The sequence below is a fragment of the Colossoma macropomum genome, unplaced genomic scaffold, assembly GCF_904425465.1.
Source record: "Colossoma macropomum unplaced genomic scaffold, Colossoma_macropomum, whole genome shotgun sequence".
Taxonomy (NCBI): Eukaryota; Metazoa; Chordata; class Actinopteri; order Characiformes; family Serrasalmidae; genus Colossoma; species Colossoma macropomum.
The window spans coordinates 41,169,049-41,192,027 of record NW_023494784.1 but is presented as its reverse complement, the minus strand read 5'-3'; the positions used below and the strand labels follow the sequence as shown (position 1 = coordinate 41,192,027).

General features: G+C 40.6%; 1 protein-coding gene across 2 annotated transcripts in view; it reads right to left on the bottom strand.

The window, feature by feature from the left end:
- The window catches only part of epb41l5 (erythrocyte membrane protein band 4.1 like 5), an 87,025-nt gene that overhangs the window by 30,923 nt on the left and 33,123 nt on the right, over positions 1-22,979 (bottom strand). For both annotated transcript variants that reach the window (XM_036571641.1, XM_036571645.1), the window contains exons 8-16: positions 22,622-22,742; positions 20,701-20,788; positions 19,447-19,535; positions 19,204-19,273; positions 13,344-13,513; positions 10,918-11,024; positions 10,802-10,820; positions 8,649-8,688; positions 6,188-6,309 (exon numbers count right to left, since the gene is read on the bottom strand). In XM_036571641.1, the coding sequence (XP_036427534.1) occupies positions 6,188-6,309; positions 8,649-8,688; positions 10,802-10,820; positions 10,918-11,024; positions 13,344-13,513; positions 19,204-19,273; positions 19,447-19,535; positions 20,701-20,788; positions 22,622-22,742 (826 nt within the window). The remainder of the gene's footprint in view (positions 1-6,187; positions 6,310-8,648; positions 8,689-10,801; positions 10,821-10,917; positions 11,025-13,343; positions 13,514-19,203; positions 19,274-19,446; positions 19,536-20,700; positions 20,789-22,621; positions 22,743-22,979) is intronic.

The following is a 22,979-nucleotide window of genomic DNA, read 5'->3' as shown; positions in this document are numbered from 1 at the left end:
TTGTTGGGTCGTTGCCCTCTGGGCTTTATACTACAATACTTATGCAAGACAGAATGAACCATAATAATAATACTAAAATACACCCCGTTCATCTCTGAGGTTAAAGCGGAGGCTGAGTAATGGTCTGGTCATTTCATCAGACAGAGACGAAGCAGCAACAGTAACAGTAAGGTGTCTCTTGACAGCAGGCAGCACCGTCCCCAGCTGTCTGCGAGCCAGTGGTCATTATCTTCTCCACTCCAGCTGCCTCGCTCTGGACAGTTTCAGTGACGGGGTGGAGGCTGGAGGCCAAGGCGGTTTCTGTGGTTAGGTTTGGGGAAGGGGATGCTCAAGCTCAGGTAATCTCACTCCAGTTTTGGTCAGAGAAAACGGCCTCCTCCTGGTCTGTGGAATGTCTTGTGGGTGGGGGTCCAGGGTGAAGAGGGCGGGGCCAAACGGTCACGCTGCTGTGGCGACGGAGGGAGGCCTGGGTGGGAGGAGTTCTGGAGGAGTTAGGGCAGTGTAGCTAAGAGGAGAAGAAGAAGAAGATTGGAATGCCAAAGAGATGGGGGAGTCGGAGAGGACAGGCAGGAGGAAAGGCAGAAAGAACAACATAGGAACACAGGAGGAAGGATTCTAGAGGAAATGAGGGAGAGCTGGATACTTTAAACACTGGTCTAGCACTGGTCAGGACCTGGCATGCAGCTATACTGGCTGACATTTTACCAGCTTATCTCTACAGGCTTTCTTGAATCTGAGTACAGGTGAACCAAATTTTCTGCCACCAAAAATGGGGAAAAATGTCTAAAACATGACCTTGTTTTTTAGCCAAAAAGAGGTAAAATGTCAAATTTTGACAGGAAATATATGTTGTTTCAATTTTATTTTAGTTCAAACAGGCTATCATATAGTGAAAAGTGTCGAAATATCAGGTCAAATGTGAGTGTTATGAGCTTTACACTGTTAGAAATAAAGGTTCTGTGCGGGTACATTTTCCGTTCATCAAGGTACAAGTGATGTAGATGTTCCCTCAAAAGGTACAACAGTGGTTTTAGGGTCCAGTTGTGAACCTTAAATAAGTTTTTCCAGGTGAAAAGTACAGATTTGTACCTTTTCATAACAACGTTTTAAAACAGAATAATAAAATAAAAAGCCTGGAGGCGAGACGGGGTGTGTGGAGTTCATACAACTCAGAAAATATGATTTTAATGGATTATAGTACAGTTATGTTCCCTGACTAAAGGTACTGAGATGTAGTCTTGAAGGTACCACCCCAGTGACAGTTTAGTACCTTTTTTCTGAGAGTGTATTGTAAAGAGAATTAAAAATAGTAGATAAAAAGACTTTACTTTCCTATCAAAAAGGCCTTTCAGTACAACTTCTTCATTTTTCAGCAGGAGAAAGCACAAATCGTATTTAATGCAAAATTACATAGAAGCCTTAACAAATAAAAATATTATTTTTTCAGTGTTAATTGGCTCCACTCTTTGCTTTTATAACTGCTTCCATTCTTTTCAGGACACTCACTTTCAGTTTTTCAAAGAAATCTGCAGGGATATTTTTCCACACCTCCAAAGTTCAGTCTTAGAAGTTGGTTGAACTTTCTGCTTCTCACGATCCAAATAATCCCAAACGCTTTCAGTGATGTTGAGGCCTGGGGTGGTCAGTCCACTGTTCTGAGAACATCAGCAGTTTCTTTGCTTGATTTTGAATTTTCTTCATTTTCTCAGACCCATAGCGTTGAGTTGTCTTCTCACAGTAGAAGGATGGACGGAAACACATTAATCCAAGTTCCAGATATGAAGCAAGAGTGGAGCTTGATTTTTCCTGTCTCTCAAAGATAAAAGCTTACTCCTCTGATGGGGACAGTGTTAGTGGTCTACCAGGTCTTGCAGATGCTTGTTCAGAGTCCCATATTCTGTGTACTTTTGGAAACCTATTGACTTTCCCCTTCCTTAAGCAAGCAAATTATTGAATATTATTGAATCTTCTCCAAAAATGGAATTGGAAATCAAGCAAATCTTTCTTTCGCACAGGACTGGGACATGAAGATGTATGCTTTTAACACACGCTGATGTACAAGCTTAATGATCAGCCTCGATTCTGCCGTGTTACACAGCATCCAAAAAAAGGTTCAGGTTCATGTTTTTCCCCACTTTCAGCGCAAATTCTTAATAGTTAATAGCTCCTCATTTTGGTGCTGTGGGCTGCAAGTACCTTGGTAAACATGCCTGCGTCATCAATAATGTGTCAAAGAAGTATAAATAATTAACACCGACACTCTTCTAATCGAAAGAGGAGGTCTTCTAAATTATTTAGCAGAAAACAGAGGTGAAGGGAAAGGGGAACAGATGACTTGCAGAGGAGAAGATGAACAGAAAAAAGTGTGATGAAGTCGAGAGCAAATAACTCCAATGAGACAAAAAAAACACTGACAAACAATGGCTTAAATACTTTTGCTTGGACGATTCATTAGGTCAGTTTAGAATGATGGGAGTGTTTAATTTACATTAGAGGTGCGAGTTTAGAGTTAATGTTAGTTGGCTTACAGAAGCAGGACATGTAACCCAGCAAGGTAGAGAAAATGAATGCCTCAATGCTGTGATTTACAGTAGGTTTTTGCCAAATAAGCCCCGACAGGTCAGATGGCCAGCAAACTGATGGTCACAAACTAACCCTTAGAAGTCACAGCTGTGTCAAAAGCTATTGTTGGGCATTTTGCATTAGTCATTTCTTGCATTAGTCACAGCTTGTATCTGCAAAGAAAGGCAGTGACCACTAGAACTGACACACTCAACCAGCTCCACATTAGCCTAAGGTCACAATGCACATTGTGAAGCGTCGGCTGGAGGCTGGGATGAGTTGGAATGATCAGAGCAAATCATCCAACATCAGTACCTGACCTCACTAATGCTTTTGTAGCTGAATGCAATCAAATCTTTACAACAAATGTTCCAACATCTAGTGTATTAGTATCCTTGATTTCAGAAGAAATGCTGGTTAAGTAGGTTTCTATGAACATCTGGACATATATGTATGTAAAGTTAGAAAAACTAGCTTAACACTATTTTTTAAAAATAGATTTTTTTAAATAAATATGCAAAGTATGTGGATGTGGCTTCGGAATTTCTGAAGTTTCTCCAGGACATAAGTCGCTTTAGTTTTCCTCATTTAGAAAAGAAACAGCCATAATTCTCAGCAGGACCTAACAAATGCACGTGTTTGCAGCAACGACTTTCAAAACCAGTTTATTACCAAAAGGTACTGAGTTACCTGGTATTATTTATGTAATTTCCATTAAAGAATTTCACTGAATCAGTTAATGCTGAGAAGTATGCAAGTTGAAGACTGTATGGAGCACAGATGCAGAGGACTGTGCTTCACTGTTGATCGGCTGCTGCTCGAACTGTTTGAACGCATCTGTGCTGACCTTAAATTGGAAAGGCCTCCAAATTTCTTCATAAATAAATGACTGAGATGTAAACAAAGTCATTCAGAGTGGTTTGATGTGAAATAGTCCATTATAAAAACTTTATTAATACACTTTTAAAGGGATTAAACTCTTCAGACGTCTGGTTCCTATAACCACCACTGTGAACCCCAAACTCTGTAGGTTTCTCTAGAACGGAGCATTTCACATTAAACCAATCAATTATTGACAAAAATCAGGGGAATGCCACTTTACCCTTAAAATAAGGCTTTGATGCAAACTGGGGGTTTCAATGCAAACTAGTTGAGTTTTTCTTAGGTTATAGAAGTGTGTAATAACACTTTGGGCCCATCAGTGGGTTCTGGGTGTTTAAAGGGTTAAATGATTGCATTTCAAATCTTTTCCCAATTAAATGTTATTAAATTGCAATTGCATGTCGACAAATGGCTTTGCTCTGGTTCTTTGCCATTATTCCACAAGAACAAATATGCCTTTTACGATTTTTCAGTTGTCAGTTGCACTTCTAATCAAATCTTAAGCTGGAAAGATACTGACTGATAAAAGTTATGCATTTTTATATGCCTGCTGTGTTATTATAGGCCATCTGTCGAACAACCACGTTAAAGGAGGCAGTTTTAGGTTAGCATGTACCAGTTTAATACAGAGTTGAGGGAAGAGTAAAAGAGAACTCTGATTAGATCAGAAAGAGCCCAAAGCTTGCAAGAAGGCAGAACAAATCAAAGCTAGGCCATTCATCCTAAATGATTCTCAACATCAAGCAAGTTTACCGCGTCCATTGATTGAACTGATTTGAAAGAGCACCAAGGGAGTGCTGTAAAAGCAGATCTTCCCAGCTAGAAGAGAACCAATCACGGGAGCCCACCCAAAGAATCAAAAAACTGATTGGCGGCGACATCCCAGTAGGCTTTATAACTGAAGAGTACATACCTCACCTTAAGAAAAGGCCATTTGGTATCAGAACACCAGACTAGAATAAACAAGTTAAAAAAAACAAAAAAAACAACACATTTTTTCAAAAGATCAAATATTTATGAGAAAAACATCCACACTTTTTTTCTCTCCACAGTCACATACTTGTCATGTAACAGTCTAATTGAATTTCTTTTCAATATTTCAGGAAGTTCAAGGCAACGCTTTTCATAGCACCGTAATCCAGAAAAAGCCTTAGGAGAAACAAGGGAATGAAAGAAAATAAGAGTGAGCGAGAGAGACAGCGAGAGAGAGAGAGTGAGAGAGAGAGACCAGCCATAACAGCAGGACCTCCTCCAGACCGGCAGCCGCCGTCTGCTTCATATCAAAGCAAAAGTAAAGCGCTTTCAGCACCAGCCAGAAGCACAAATACCCCACAGCAACCTCGGGAGTCCCAACACAGGCATTAACGCCACCACGACACCTAGACCTGGGCGGTCAAATCATACAAATACCAAAATCAAAACTGATAACATGAATTTGGTATATTTTCGATTAAAAAAACGATTTGCTTAAACCTTGAACAGTTGACGCTTCTGTACACCTGATGGCGATGTGTGCTTCTATTCCCTAGGCAGGGTGGGACAAGTCTAGCCGTTCACTTACAGCTAGCTATTTAGGTTTTTTAGCTTCTTGTGTTTAGCTAAGATACTTCCCCTTGCTGTATTACTAGGTATATTACTTGATGGGAATCGTGGCTATACTGATTGGTGGTGGCAACCCAGTAGGCTTTATGTTTGCTCAAAAGCTGCCCACGAAGCTAACTTTTGCCCCAAATGTAATGATTAAAATGTTCAATCTATTCGTGTAACGTATGTAACCGCCTGGGTGATTTCAGACAGCTCGGCAGGGGGGACCACCACTGTCTCCACAGTGCAGCTAGCAAAACTAGCTGAGGTACCTAGTTATCTATTCTCAATGTTAATTATGGACAGTAAAAAGACCATAACTTTGAATAAACTGTCTCGGAACATGATACTGGCAAAAAATGACCAAACATCCTCTGCAACAACTTTGTAATCTTTTTAGCTTTTTATTCCTATTTTTGTTGACTCTTTAAACAGTTTTAAAGGTGATTAATGTTGAACGTAAAGTGCAATATCCACAGAATGTAAACATTTACTTATTATTAGCTCAAATTATCATTTATGTTCTACAAAAGAGGTTTCCGTAGGATTCTTTATTAGAGACAGTGGTTACATAAAAGAACCATTTGAAGACTAAAATGGTTCTTTTTAATGTGCCCCATTCTAAGTACGCTATAGTTGCCTTTACAACTATGATGGTCAGTTATTATATTCTCTATTGCATCTATTGTGCTTTTTCTGATTAATATTAATGCGTACAATCTCCATTATGGTGAATGTCATATATAATTATTTGATAACCTTCCAAAAATTGTTTTCTTTAGCACCAAAAATTGCTGCTGTGACAATTCAACTACTTTTTTAGCTAACAGTGCATCTTGATAAATCTTAATATTAATTCTTTTATATATCCACAAGAAGCTTTTTCCCCTCAGGCTTAAAAACTCTATTAAGACATGACAAGTATCAGGAAATACAGATCATAATTAGCAATTATGAATATAATATGGAAAGATCTTTTTGCCATATAACCCAGCCCCACAAACACCACCACCACCACCACTACCAATGAGCCCCAAGCTTCATACAGGAAGTGCGGCAGCATCCAAGTGCAGGTAAAGTGGTCAGTCCTGCAGTGACAGCAGGGAGGAAGATTACCCAGCTTAGCTGTCTTATTGCATTACAATCGCGAGCGGCTCACCTTCTCTTCTCTGATTGGCTGCCGCCGGGGCTCCTGGGGAGAGTTTCGATTTCCACAGAGCTCTGGGTTGAGGGCGGGCTGCTGATGGGCACCGCAGACCACGGAGGCCGAGAGAAGACAGGCTGTGAGGGAGAGGGGTGGAGGTACAGGCTTAGACACAGTCAAAACAAAAGAAGACAGTGCAGGGTGGCATGACGCAACCGCAAGAGCAAACCAGCAGCACATTAACCCTTTTTAATCCCTCAAAGTCTACAGTGTATGATTTCGTTTAATTACTTTTCACTCGCAGCTGGTTCAAATACGTGGAAATAATCACTGGAAACAGAACTTTTGATCTATACCATATTTACGTGTTTAAGTAGAAAAGGAACAATTTTATTACGATTTATCTGAATTTGATAGAAAGTTATTTGTTGTGTACCGTCTTTTACCAGTTCTGAGAAAGACTGCTGGTCGGATACAAAATTCAGCAGCCTGGCCAGGCTTGGCTGTCACTAAAGCACTTGCTGCAACACGGAATGCAGGTTGCGACTGCGTTGCATTATAAATTGCACCATGACATTTTAAAATGCAACAATAGGCTGAACAGTGTTTGCGCAGCTCAAAGCATTTGCGTTCCAATACTTGTGGGAAACATCTTTCTGGCTGTAGGCCTGTTTCGCACATACTACCTTTGCATAACATGGGCAACGCTACAACCTGACCGCTACAACTTGCACACGCTGGCCATTCATACATACAGTGTTTGCGCTGTGGACTGATACTGCAAGCAAGTCCTACTCACGTCCTTTTTCCAATTGAGCCAAATCAGCTACTTTTCTCAATTAAAAGATTTTCTGTAAAAGAGGCCGATGCATTTGTTTAGCCATAGCAGTTTCCTGACTTGTGACTGGTCAATCGTTTCAAGCCTCCTCACCCAACTTGAAACATACCAATTGGCCAAAACATTGTAATCACTCACAGATCAAGTGAATAATCTAGCCTATTTCATAACAGCAGCACATGTCAAGGTCTGAGTCACAGTCTGGGATAGACATATACAAGCAGTAGGTTCTCGTAGTTGATGTGTTGGACACAAGAGAAATGGGCAAGCATGAAGATCTGAGTGACTTCGGCAAGGGCCAAATCTTCAAGGTCAGATAAGTGAGTCGGAGCATCTCTGAAATAGCAAGACTATGGTGGGAACAGGTTGTTGGGCAACAAAGGCTATCCTGTCTGGTTCAGTCAACAGAAGGGCTACTGTGGCACAAAATAATCTTTAATGATGGTTACAGCACACTGTGCATCGTACCCTGCTCTGACCAGTCAGAGTGGCCATGCTAACCCTTGTCCACCATTGAAGTACCTACAATGGACACGCAAGCATCAGAACTGGACCATGGATCAATGAAAGAAGGTTGCCTGGTCTGATGAGTCTCATTTTCTTTTATATCATGGCATTTATGGCTGTGCACGCGTGAGTCGTTTACCTGGGGAAGTGATGGCACCAGGATGCACCGTGGGAAGAAGACAAGCTGGTGGAGGAAGTATGATGCTCTGGGCAATGTTTTGCTTAGAAACCCTGGGTTCAATCATTCATGTCAACGTTAATTTGACACGTGCCACCTTCACCTAACTAAACATCGTTGTGGACCAGGTACACACGTGCCTGCCACACGTTGTTCGTTGGTTTGAAGTCTTCTAAGTGCGACCCAGACCTCCAAATTCCCCAGATCTCAAACCGATCGAGCATCCATTGGATGCACTGGAACAACAAGTCCGACAGCTCCACTTTGCAACTTGCAGGACTTAAAGGATATGCTGCTAACATCTTGGTGCCAGATACTACCGGGCACCTTCAGGGGTTCTGTAGAGTCCATGCCTCGGAGTTGTTCCGGCTGTTTCGGTGCCCTAATATGCTGAGAATCAACCGCATATTAAGCAAGTGGTCATGTTGTTATGACTCATCAGTGTATGCAGCACAACTAGTATTTCATTTGAACTGTAGGTGTCATAGTCGCGTTTTGACTTGCGTACTGTTTATCAGTGGTTGTTTCATTTTAACCATCTTTCATAGTTTATTTTATTGTGTTTTGCTGCATTTCCCACATGGTAACCGGACGAGTCAATGGCTATTTTCTAATCCAATGCCTGTTCTCCCTGTTTTGCTTGCTCAGACTATGTGAACGCTCTACCCCAGGGGTACCCTGGTCCTGGAGACATACCAACCTGCAGAATTCAGCTCTAACCCTAATCTGAGCTGATGCGGGTAACAAAGACCAACTTTCCAGGGTGGCAGATCCAGGACCAAGACTGGGCACTCCAGCTCTAACCTGTTTACATGAGCACCGAAGCGAAAAAGCAAGACATTCCTGGTTGTTCATGCCACGCAGAGGCTGTACGTGTGAAACAGGCCTGAAAAAAAGTGGTGCTCTTGCACTTCAATAATCTTCAATTCAAAAGGAAAGAAGCAATTTTGTACCTTGGTCTCTTTGCTGGGACTTACTCCATTATTGTGTGTCCTAGAGAGAGGAGAGATAAACATTAAGACGATATTAACTCATGAAGATGAAGTCATTTGCTGAAGTTTCATGAGCTGCCGTTGAGTGGATACTAAGCAGTAAGAACAATGCTGGCCTTGTGATGAAGTAATCTGATAGACTCCTGTCGCTATCGCTGTTATCTTCAGCACAAAGCCACATTCTTACTGCTGGTATCTGGCAGTTTCAGTATGAGGGACAAAATGTATTGTACTTTTAGGGGGATTACAATTGAGTAAATCAGTGAATGACTCACAGACACCTTGCTTAGCACCAGTAGTTACACTCATATCACAAGAACCTGCTCTAAACAATCATATGCTTGAATTGCTTCATGTCCTGGTTTCCTCTTTAACACTCTGAGTCACTGGATAAGCCATAACAAGCAGTTGTAATAGGCATAGTAATAGCTCATGACTTTGGAATGTAAAGGCTACTGTGCTCACCACAAAGTTTGAGGATATTTAAGGATATTTCATAACTCAACTGCTCAACTAAAGAACAAATCAACACTCAAATCAACATGAGGACATTCTTACAGACCCTTATAAAATACAGAAAAAAATCAAAACTTGCTAAAAAACAACACAGATATTAGAAATTTAACTGCTGTTTAACTACTTATAACTAGGAAATGTAGCCTCTAAAATGTATTCATATATACACCGATCAGGTGTAATAACATTATGACCATCTCCTTGTTTCTACGCTCGTTGTCCATTTTATCAGCTCCACTTACTATATAGGTGCACTTTGTAGTTCTACAGTTACAGACTGTAGTCCATCTGTTTCTCTGCATACTTTGTTAGCCCCCTTTTACCCTGTTCTTCAGTGGTCAGGACCCCCATGGACCCTCACAGAGCAGGTACTATTTGGGTGGTGGATTCTTCTCAGCACTGCAGCGACCCTGACGTGTGTGTGACGAGAACGAGTGGATCAGACACAGCAGTTCTGCTGGAGTTTTTAAATACCGTGTCCACTCTATTACCTTGTTGGTCCATCTTGTAGATGTAAAGTCAGAGACGATAGCTCATCTGCTGCTGCACAGTTTGTGTTGGCCATCCTCTAGTCCTTCATCAGTGGTCACAGGACGCTGCCCACAGGACGCTGTTGGCTGGATGTTTTTGGTTGGTGGACTATTCTCAGTCCAGCAGTGACACTGAGGTGTTTAAAAACTCCAGCAGCACTGCTGTGTCTGATCCACTCAGACCAGCACAACACACATTAACACACCACCACCACGTCAGTGTTACTGCAGTGCTGAGAATGATCCACCACCCAAATAGTACCTGCTCTGTCAGGGTCCATGGGGGTCCTGACCACTGAAGAACAGGGTAAAAGGGGGCTAACAAAGTATACAGAGAAACAGATGGACTACAGTCTGTAACTGTAGAACTACAAAGTGCACCTATATAGTAAGTGGAGCTGCTAAAATGGACAATGAGCGTAGAAACAAGGAGGTGGTCTTAATGTTACACTTCTCATATTGTAAATATGAAAAAAATAAACAAGTAAACAAATTAAATGCAAAGAGTACAGGCCTGGCTGATCTCACATTCAAGTGTTTTTTTACTTTCCCTTTTTTTCCTCTCTCTTTTTCTTTCTTTCTCTCCCTCTCTGTCATTTCTTTCTTTCTCTTTCCATCCTTCTCTCCTTGTCCCTTTTTCTTTCTTCTTTCTCTTTGTTTTCTTTCTTTTTGCTTTACTCTTTACTTCTTTCTCTCTTCTTTCTTCCTCTCTTATTCTTTTTCCTCTTACTTTCCCACTCAATCTTTTTTCTCTCTTTTTCCTTTCTTTCCCTCTTTTGCTCTCTTTCTCTCTCTGTGTATCTATCTTTTTCTCTTTCCTTCTTTATCTCCACTTTTCTTTCTCTCTTTCTTCTTTTTCTTTTCTTATATTTCTCTATTTATTTCTATCTATCTTTTTTCTCTCTTTCTTTCTTTCTTTTTATTTTCTCTCTCTCTCTCTGTCTCAGTGAGTGTATGACTCATGGCCAGCAGGCTGTAAGTCACTCTGGCGGAGCTGCAGAGTCACTGTGTCGACTACATTTCAGGACATTAGGCAGTAAAGTCTGGAAGAGAAGTATCAGTACTCACTCTGAGGGTTTGGGGGGACCTGTGAACAGAAACAGCACGCAATGGCATTAATGCTCAGTGATCTGACAAAAGACTGATATATTACATTTCAGGACATATTTTAATTTCACACCCACCTCTGTTCTGCAAGGTCCTCCTGGAGTAGCGGCGACTGGGCCGTCTCTCGAATGAAGTCGACCGCCGAGCTTTGTTAGCCTTCGTGGTCTGGTACTCTGTCTTTCCACTGCAAAACAAACAGGTGCATTAAAGACATAAGCAAGACAAACAAAGAGCCTAACATGGTGCTAATTCTGTAATAGTGGTGATCTCATAACTTGCATGATACAAATTAGTTCTGTCTTTTCCATGTCTTATTCATCCACACATGCTTGCATCCTTGTACATGTATGTCTACTGCCATTTCGAATGGAGAGAGAAAACACTGTACAGGCAGATTTAAACATAAAACCGCAGAAGCACACAGAGACCAAGAACAGAGACCGAGACATGAGATTATATAAAAAGGACGAAAAAGTAGGCGGAGCCAGTCAAACAGTGACTGGAGAGTGTCTAAGCACCAGGCTGACAGCTGGAGATAAGATACAATTCCACAAGGACGACACTCACAGCGCAGAGAACCATACTGTTTCTACATCAGGGGTGAATAATAAGGCTGTTTTTATTGTCCAATACTGTTTTTATATGGGGGGCAATGCCATGTTCTGTTTTCACTTGCGGAAAGGAAAAAGAAATGAAACAAACAAAAAAAAAAAAAACTAAACATTTCATGACCAGCTGTTCACACAGAGATAAGCCCTAGTAGAGAACCATGATGAACCTCAGTTTTCACAGATATCCTAATTCTAACCCTAAACAAGCAACAGTAAAAAAAATAGATAAATAAGAGGTAGTTTGCTGGTGATGGTTCTTAATCATAACCAATGTATTTACACTTTTAAATATGTACATATACATTATTTAATTTTATATATATATTTATTTTATATATATTTATATATATATATATATATATATATATATATATATTTACACTTTTAAATATGTACATACATTCTATATATATATATATATATATATATATATATATATATATATATATATATATATATATATATATATATATTTCAAAGTGTAAATGAGATATATATATATATATATATACACACACACACACGCACACACACACACACACACACACACACACACACACACACACACACACACACACATCACATCATATAAATCATGTACAGTCTGAGGCCACAGAAAATTTTATAGATATTATTTTTAAAAGTTAAAAACAAAAAAGTTATGACAAGAAACATGAAGAAAGAAATATTTGAGATCCTGCACTATTTCTAGGTCAGTTGTCAAACTGAGGCAAATCTGTGACCATGTTAAGGCCTTTATTCAAAAAGGTCAGATTTTTTTCTATCCCTTATCTCTTTCTTTGAAGTTTGGGTCTGGACCACTGCTAGGTGGATTTGATGTACTCATCAGAGAAACCTGTGAGGTTCATATCAGCCTTGAGCGCGCTGTAAGTTTCTAAGACTGTTTTCACTCAAATTATTATGGTGAAAATATAATTTGTAATGAAAAACCTTGCATGGAATTTATTACTTTCACTAGCAGTCTAAGACTCAGGACACCACTCTGTATGAGTGTGTGCGCGGGTTTATAAAACACACACACACACACACACACACACACATATATATATATATACATATACAAACACACACACACATATATATGATGTATTGCAGTGTCTGGAGAGGAGCTTCCCAGAGGCTTTGTTGGTGTCTGCTAATTAGCTTTCTGTTATAGAAAGTCTTTTTGTGTTATAACATTGTCCTCATGCTAAAAGTGGTTTTGGATGCATGTGATGTATTTTATTTAAACCATGACAGCCCTTTATGTTTATGTAGTTGTTTGGTCTGTTTGCAGTGAGCTTAAAACCACTAAATCATGTTTTTCACATGCTGCTTCATTATAATTGGGCATTCTAGTGGTGTAACTGCTTCACAGTGGTAGTTTCGCCACATCAGTGGTAGATTGCAAGTTCAAAACCCAGCATTGCCACAATCATACATAAAAGTGTTGGCATCCCAGTTAAATGATGTTTTGTTGATTTGAAAATAAGTTAACATTCTCTACAGAGAACACACTTAAATACGGCACTCTTCTGCAAATGTTAGTACACAATTAAGTAACATATAAAGAAATAAACATAAAATGTGCCATACCTTCTGCACAGGCCATATTTTGTGTTTTATTTCCCTCCATATGTAGAATTCAGCAAATAAATAGTAACTGTGCATTAAAAGTAGAGGATGTGTTCACTTAGTTTCACGTAGAATACAACGTCATTTGACCAGGGATGATCAAACTTTTGCATACGACTGTATATTAAAAAAAGGTCAGCAATTATCTGCGATATTATTGCCGATGCCAATGAATCTGAGGGTCACCAATATCAGCCGATATTACCTGCCAACTGATATATCGGACGAGCTCTATTTCAGACTGAATTCTTTCTGACCTGTATCTGAAGCGGGAGCCCATGCGGATGAATCCGGAGCGGGTGGAGCCCTTCTGGACGGGGCCGCGCAGCCGGAAGAAGGCGTGGTGCTCCACGGCACATTTCCACAGGTGCTTACAGGCCTTCGGGTGGTCCAGGCGGAAAACAAACGTGTGCTCCTGCTCTTTCCCCTATTAGAGAACATCAAGGTGTCAGAGAAATGTATACAAACCTACAGAAGTACAGACACAAAGCATTGTAGGTACAAATACATGCAGAAGAAGGATGCAGGTAATGCTATAAAATGGGGATTGGACTTTTTTTTGCCCTGACTGAAAAGACTGAGCCACTATAAGAGCTAAAAAGAAGAGATCTAGAAATATGTCAGCTCAAATGGTTCTATATTCATCAGCAGACCCTTTTAAGGTAGCTAAGAAGTAACGGAAACCTATATGTCGCCAATTAGCATCATGTAAACTGCAGCCCTAATTCATTGCTCGCTTGTCTCAAACCGTGTTGAGTCAGTAAAGGGCCCATATCCTACATTTTCAGTCTTAACCAGAAAGCCGCATTCTCAGCCGTGTCCTGTCCGATCTGTAGCATTCCAAGGACCCATCATTACTGATGACACGCAGAGCAGAGACAAAAAGAGGTATCCGATACCAGACCACTGCTCCCAAACACTAACGAAAATTCTTTCAGACGAACATAGTCTGGAGTCCTCGGATGATCGGGATTAATTAGTATCTAAAATGCGCTGTCGCTCCACACAGACTCATACCAGCGCGGCATAAAGGGAACACAGGGCGAGACTCAGGACCTGCGCATGTGACAAACAGCATTCCATCTCTTTTCTGCTCAGTACATTCCAACCTGTCACTCTGGGTACCTCTGAGTGCTGCGACTCTGTGCTAAAAGAACATCTTACAGACCCTAAACAGCTTGTTTTCTTCTGTTTCTCCTGAAATGAAACCAAAGGGAATATCAGACAGTAGGGCAGCTCTTCTGGCTGTAGCTGAAGAAAACATTCCTATTGTGAAAAATCATTTTGGATCATTTCTATCGGTCCATTCATTGTTAGATTTACACACAACATTAAGGGCAGCTTGGTTTAGTTCCCACAAGTGATGATATACTTCATTAAGTACACCTCCTTGTACCTGCATTACAGACTGTAGTCCATCTGTTTCTCTGCATACTTTGTTCCCCTGTTCTTGAGTGGTCAGGAATGTGGAGAAGGTATTATTTGAATGGTGGGTTATTCTCAGCACTGCAGTGACTCTGGCGTGGTGGTGGTGTGTTAGTGTGTGTTGCGCCGGTACAAGTGGATCAGACACAGCAGTGCTGCTGGAGTTTTTAAACATCTCAGTGTCACTGCTGGACTGAGAATAGTCCACCAATCAAAAATATCCAGCCAACAGCGTCCTGTGGGCAGCATCCTGTGACCAGTGATGAAGGACTAGAGGGTGAGCAACACAAACTGTGCAGCAGCAGATGAGCTATCGTCTCTGACTTTACATCTACAAGGTGGACTGACAAGGTAGGAGTGTCTAATAGAGTGGACAGTGAGTGGCCACAGTGTTTAAAAGAGTGATGGTCATCACACTCACCCAAAGAGAGAGGCTAACTATTCTCTCTTGGACTCTTCGATATGGGTGGCTCTGGTTTAACAGGCGATTAAACTCGCAATCTGTCAATGATCAGGCCAACACAGCGAGACTCAATTCAACATGCATTAAGATAATCACAATGTTCGGAAAGTCGCCTAATTTTGTATCTAGTTATCTAGAACCAGCGATTAGGGCATTTTTAGTTTATGTATTAATGTATTATACATCAAAATCTTGTGCACATCTTTTATTACAGACGTGAAGGCAATGAGGATAAGCTACAGCAATCTGATAAGACTTTACTTAACAGCTTAAGCATCGACAATCAACCTCAGTTATTAATATGCACAGCTAAAAAAAAATAAAATAAAAATCTATGTTTTGCTCAGTAAAGTAGTAATGGAAAGCCAGTTAGTTTAAATAGCTAAAATAAAGGGTGATTCAAAAAGATTAATCCGATTTCAAAGCGCCATATTTTTACATACATGAGGCGCCTAGGAACCAATCACAATCCAATTGAAAAAGGGGGTCATAGAGTTTCTGACTGTCACTGGAAGATGGCTCCTTCAGTCTGAGAGGAGATGAGACCCCTGAGCGGAAAGCGTTCTGCGTTCTCCACTTCAATAAGAGTGAATCCGTCATAACTGTGCAGTGTGATTTTCATGGGCAGTGAAGCTCCAACAGCTCAGAGCGTTCGTCGTTGGTTCCGCAACACTGGATGATCTCCGAAATCGCACTGAAAGAGCCGTGAGTGCAGCGACACCCGACATGCCCAATGGAGTATGGGATGAATTTGACTATGGTGTTGATGTTGTCTGTACAGCTGGAGGAGCTTCATATTGAGCACTTGTAAAATTACATAATAAACTTTATGCTCATTTAAACCATTTACAGTTTACTGCACTGATCTGTAACGATCTACAAGTGAAATAAATCATTTTGAAATCAGATGAATCTTTTTGAATCACCCTGTACACTGACTTAAGATTAAGCCTAAAGCGTATCATAATAGACACCTGAAATAAAGTGCTTACTGAAATTACTGTTTATTTTAAAGTTGAAACTACATAGAATCTGAAGCACCTGTTCACAGACGATACACAGCACTAGTTTTACAGAGCCTCTCAGGATCTGTCCAGTGCTGACTGATCTATATATTAGCAGCTCCAGAGCTTTATAGAGTGTGAAGAGCTCCAGATGCCAGACATTCCTGAGGGAGGGCCGTGCTTTATTAACTCTCGCTGGACAAGAGCCAACAGCTTCAATCAGGTGAAGAGAAGAGCCAAAACCTTCAGTCCACTCAGGGCTTGTGGTGTTACAATGCTGCTAAAATTCTCCTTTTCTCTTACAGGAGGGGAAAAAAAGACAAATTAATAAATAACATTTACAAACGTATGTTTGTAAGTAGAAGAGGATTTTATGATGACCACTTTTGGCTAAAAAAGTTCTGGTGCATCCCCAATACGTATGTAATGTAAACTGGATGCACAGCAGAACAGCAATGACAACTATAGGTGTCTAGGGGGTTAATCATTAGCATACACACAATACAACACCCCCAAATGAGCACATTCACCAAGGCACCTGCAACATGGCTTGCTATTCTAAATAGCTCCAAGAGCCTAAATTAGGCTTTTCAAACTTGCTGCCTCCACATTCCTGGACTCTATATAGGCCGATCAGGCATAACATTCTGACCACCTCCTTGTTTCTACGCTCATTGTCCATTTTATCAGCTCCACTTACTATATAGGTGCACTTTGTAGTTCTACAGTTACAGACTGTAGTCCATCTGTTTCTCTGTATACTTTGTTAGCCCCCTTTTACCCTGTTCTTCAGTGGTCAGGACCCCCATGGACCCTCACAGAGCAAGTACTATTTGGATGGTGTATCATTCTCAGCACTACAGTAACACTGATGTGGTGGTGGTGTGGTAGTGTGTGTTGTGCTGGTCTGAGTGGATCAGACACAGCAGTGCTGCTGGAGTTTTTAAACGTAGAACTACAAAGTGCACCTATACAGTAAGTGGAGCTGATAAAATGGACAATGAGCGTAGAAACAAGGAGGTGGTCATAATGTTATGCCTGATCGGTGTATTCCAATGTCAAAGCACCACCCACTTCACATGTACTCTGTCGTTTTAAAAGCTTACATATTTCTCAGCATTTCCTCAGACAACCACGTTTTAAGCATAAAACACTGGTGTTCAATTTCACGAACCATCAGACGAATTCAAGGACAATATAGCCGGCACTTCAGCCACTTGACAAAATCTACTGCGGCATAACACAACTGGGAGAAAGCAGGATTGTCCTCCATACGGGGAGAAAAGGACACATTTAGAGAGACGCAGAGGCAGCACAGGAAGTCATGAAGACCCTTTAAAGCAGCAGCATATTTCATCATGGCAGGGAGAGCAAAACAGACCATGATAAACAGTGTAAGATACAGGCAAAGGGCAGAACACAGCAGACTCAGACGTAAAGCCGAGCCACACAATGAGATGCAGCGCTTGTTGAGAGTTACAAAGACCGTGAAAGGCAGTATTAATGGACCCAAGAGCTTTGTTTTTTTAGCAATGGGCTGAATAAAGTATCACACGTTTTTTAAATATTATAATGATGTTAAAATTGTGACGGTGTTAAAGTTATATCTATGTAATAAACTGCCTAATAACTAAATTACAAGCTTTTCAACTCATACACAAGCATGAAATACTCAACCTAAATGGTGCTAAATGGCGCTAACTCTGACCGTAGAGTGGAGCAGGCTACTAGCTAACTAACGCTCCACTGACGCAAATTTAGAGGATAAAGACTCACATCTGAGGAGTGAAATCAAGTGACTGGTGCTGGAGTCATGAAAGGTGTGATGTAGCCTGTTCTGTGGTGTATTAAGCAGTTTGCCTGCTAGCTAACTTATAGCTGGCACCACAACCAGCTCCACTCCACTGTCTTAGGTAGCTGTGAGTGCTAGCTAGGAGGCTAACAGTGCCACACCCAAAAGGGTAGGTTTGATTACAACTAACTGACGCGCATATGTTGTGTTTCGGTCAGCAGCAAAGGAAGTTACTATGCTGATCATTAGTAAAACCAGCATATCGCTGTTGTCGGAAGAAAACCTCGCATCTCTAAAATAAGAACTTTACAGGAGAAGGAAAAAACCCACTTTACCTTTAACGCAAATCAATGGAACCAGACATTTTTTCAAGTCATTTTATGGCATTTCTGTTGGTCCATTCACCATAAAATTTACAAACAACATAAAGGGTAACTGGTATTTTCAAATTTTGTCAAAAACTGAAAAACGTCAAAAATGGAGATACAAGCTTTTCTTCCGACAGCAGCGATATGTTGTGTATTGGATGCTGATATGCTGGTTAACCAGCACGACCATGTTGGGTGACCTACTAAACTAGCACCAGACCAGCATACCCTACCAGGGAAAAGATGGGATCGAACTCGTTCTGTCATGTGTTGAGGAGATAGCCAGCCAGCTAATATGTAGCTAACATATAGCTAGCGCCACAACCAGCTCCACGCCGCTGTCTATTTAGCACTAGGTGCTAAATAGGAGGCTAATAGCTCCACACACAACAGGATAGGTTTGATTACAGCTAACTGGTGTTCCACTAAACAAGTTTAGTGGATAAAGAGTCAAATCTGAGGGAGTTAAGTTGAGCGACTGGTGCTGGAATCACATGGATCAGTGCTGCTGGATCAGAATCTAACCTGTCATGTAGGGCTGTTAACCTGCTAGCTAACTTACTGCTAGCCCAACAACCAGCTTCCACTCTGCTGTGCGAGCCAGCACTAGGTGTTAGCTTGGAGGCTAACAGCTCCACATCTGAAAAGGCAGGTGTGATTAATAACTGATGCGCCATTGGTACAGATTTAGAAGATAAACACTCAAGTCTGAGGGCAGCAGCACCACAACTAGACTTTACAGTCATAGCACTGTAAACATTTAGCAAGATTTATGCTTTTAACCTTTACTGAGAGATGAATTGAAAATGTAATATTCAGTAGAATAATTTTATACTGGACGCTAAAGTTTTAATGATTTCTGCTCCATTAGCAAATTCAAAAAGTGCTTCTTGGCTGCTCTTAGGTAAAGCCAAATTTCTGTTTAGCATGCTGTGCCCACCACTCTGAGGGGCTGAGCAACAAGAGAAAGACCGCAAAAGTTGTGATTACCTCAAAAACTGAAAAAAAATAAAAAATAAAAAATAAAAGACACCCTCAGGTATACCAGGGTTGCCTTTACATTACCTGTTCGTCATCCTCCACCACCACCAGGGTCAGCTTATTCTTCTTGAAGTCCAGTCGGGTGATCTTCGGCCTGTGGAAATCAAGAAAGACACACAAACTCACTCAGACACAAAGCTCCAGTGCAGAAAGCTGACAACATCATTTCTACAGTTAAATTCTTTACCTTAGACACATAAAATGAGTCGAAAACAAAACTGGGACCACAAAACCAAGACTTGTGCAGCTTGAAGCCGGACATCTTACCAGAAAAACAGGCCGATCTTGGTTTCCCCCTCAAACACGAGCACTCCGGTGGGGGTCAGTCCTAAACTGTACTCATTTCCGTCCCGGGCCTGGAGGGAGACACAGAGGAGCAAAGCAAATTGCTGGATATATGTACATATGAAAAACGTCTTCTGAGGCTTCCAGTCCACATCCACAGTTCTGTGGGCACAACTCTGTGGATAAACAGAGCTACAGACACACCACCATACAAAAGTGTGGAATCAATCATTTTTTGTTATTGTATTTACAATAGTGACTTACAGAACATAGAAATATAATATAGTATTTGGAAACCAGATGCTATTAAATAATTACTTACATACTAATGAATAATAATTACATACTAATTATCTATTTGCAATAGTTTGTTAACACATTTTTCTCCTAAATGGCTTCCTCAGTTATTTTAGAATCATCTACAGCTACACAGCTTCCAACTTCAGCGATGTCTGTATATAATGGTATTTATCAGACTCGCTCCAGTGGTTGGATCACATGCCAGGTACCGAGGGTTTTTACTGAACTGGGAAAGTCTGCTTTTAGCTACAGCACTGGCAAGCTGGACCCTCACTACTGGACACACTAAAGCTTAGCTCGCTGGGTCACTCGGTCATTTTAAACTTTTACTCTCCAACCACCTCCACTCTGCCTCACACTGTTTTACCTGATTTTTTTACCATTATTATGTTATTTTCATTATTTTATTATTTATTATTATTCATATTCTTATTTTAATTATGATTAGTTTATTATTACTTTAATAAATGTTCTGCTTACTTTTTCTTATTCTCCTTTTATTTTGATTTGATTTTATGAACTTTTACATTTTAGCTATGCTTTAATTATTGTTTTATATTTTTATTGTATTTTTATGCATTTTTATTATTAATGTTTCATTGTTTTTATACTTACCTGATTTGAGACTTTTTTAAAATTAAATTTACTTTTATTATTTGATATGTTTCTACACATTATCAATCCCTTGTTCTGTACCAACTCGGCAACACCGTAAATGAGGGTCACCCTCAATGTTCTCCGAGATTAAATAAAGGTTGATTGATTGATTGATTGAACTAATTAATTAAAACCTCGAAGGTCTCAAATATCTGAATTGTATATTTACTGGCAGCCAAATGGATTTTATTTAGTGATCCATCTTGAATAGGTACTGCAAACTTTTGAACAGAAGCAATTTTGAATGTAAATGCTTACAAACGCTGGAGAATTGCTTACCTTGACCATATGCATGTCCACTCCATACATCTCCAGCCACTTGGCTTTGTTCAGGTAGTTTATCTCAGCTTGCGCAGGAGACTGACCCCTATAAGACACAGAAACCAGTGAGGAAAGTACTTCATCATAAAAATATTTTTATTTGAAAAAAGATTTGGTTTGTATCGTTTTGAATTAGTTCAAACTGCAGCTCCAAAAAAAATGAGGTATTCAGACCTTAGATATTTACAAAGACTACTTCATGGTCTATTTAAACCCAAGGCATCAATAGAGATGGTTATAAGCTAAATATATACAAAATCATCATTTACAGGGTGCTTTTTTTGGGAGGTGTCCATCCCAAACACTAACCCCTAAACGTACACTTGATTTCTTTTAAATTGTTGAAATATTTAGATTTTTCATGAGTTTAATTTTTAAATTAAAAATGTATTAAAAAAAAAAATGTTGTGCCACGTTTTCATGTCACTACCGAAACTAAAAAAAAACCCAAAAGTTTTAGTCTGTAGGCGGGGCCTTATTTTAGCCACACCCCTGCACATTAGAGCCAGAAGTGAGGCTGCATCTCTGTCCCTCAGGGCCATGAGCAGTTTGATCCCATTGTTTTGAAGTAAATGTGTCCCAAAGTCTGAAAATCAGGGTGGAACATTAAGAACTGTCACTACTGTATCACATATTTTCTGCTACTAAATAAACTTTGTGTTTTAATAAAAAAATATTATGATTTTGTGTGTGTACAACTGTTCAAAGCTGTGTTTGCCAGTCATGTGCTGGCTAGTGTTTCTGACCGAAACAGTCACTCCTGAAACGTTTTCAGCATTTTCACGTTTCAGCAGTGTTATGATTATTTAATTAATACAAATGATTGAACAATCCATTTTGTCACCACCAAAACAAACATAATTAAGGTACAGGGCCACTCAAAGCTAAAGGAGTTTAGTCTAAGGCTACGTTCACATTACTAGGCTGAAGTGGCACAAATCTGATTTTTTGCCCTAATGTGACTCAGATCTGATGTCTTCAGGGCTGCGTAGACACAAATCTGATCTTTTCAAATCCGACCTGAGCCACTTTCATGTGTGGTCCTAGATCGGATATGTATCGGATTCGTGGCCACGTGACCCTAATGTGATGCTCAGATCGGAATTCAAGTGCTTTTTTTTTTCCCCACTGCGCGTTCGCCATCATTCAGCGTTACCATGGCAGCAGCGCCGAACAGATGTTGAAGCCTGTAAATGGTGGAAAAGCAGCTCATCTCACCTTTTTCTCCTTCGTCTCGCTCTAATAATGAAGCTGAGAGCTGATCAGAGTTAATTATCTTCTCAGCGAAGCTCGTTCTGCTCGTTAGTTTGTGCTGATGATGCACGTGATTCATTCACGTTACTGAGTAGGACGCAGGTTCGTTCACATTAATGACAGATTTGAATCACTTACCTAAACGAGTGTGAACCATCGTGTCCGAGAGATCGGATTTGAGCAAAAAATCGGATTTGAGCAATGAAGCTTGTAATGTGAACGTAGCCTGAAGTCCATGTCAGATAAAAGTCCGAAATGAGTTTCCAACTCTGATTAGGAACCAATCCGGTAGACTGATCTATATTCACTGAAAGGCAGTGGCACCAAGCGGAACTGTGTATATACTGAAGCAGACACAGCACTGAGGTTCAGAACTGCTCCACATGTGTTCCAGGTTACAGACTGTTACGTCTGGAATGAACAGTCATAAATCACACAGCAAAGCTGCAGAGTTAACAGCCCCCTAGCAGGGCAGGCAGGGAAGATACAGCCGTAATCCCAGCTGACAGTCTGTATATGACATCCACGCACTCCCGTCACCTGCTTCTTATTTCCATTTCCTCTCCTGAAGCCCTGATTTAAGCAGCGCGCGGATGTTTTACGGCATGAACTCCGACACACATACCTGCACTCCTTCCAGGCGTTGTAGATGGCCACCTCCATCTCCTCCGTCTGCTCCGGCACGAAGCGGAACTCCGACACCAGGTCAAGGCTGTGCTCCGCAGGGTCACAGTCGCCCAGTTCAGCTGAGGGGGTCAAGAGGGGAAAGGTTAATGATGGAGAGCTCAGAGAAGATGGACGTGTGGTACAGAAGTAAGTTCAATTCATGGGTGATGCTTGAAATTGACAGGACAAAACTGGGTTTGGCCAAGCGATATAACCGTTTTGTGAACGATACAGATTGTAACATCACTAAAATCCCAAAAATGTGGACCTATTTTGTTTTATTTTAGATCTTAAATTGACTCCAATAATTTTAGGCA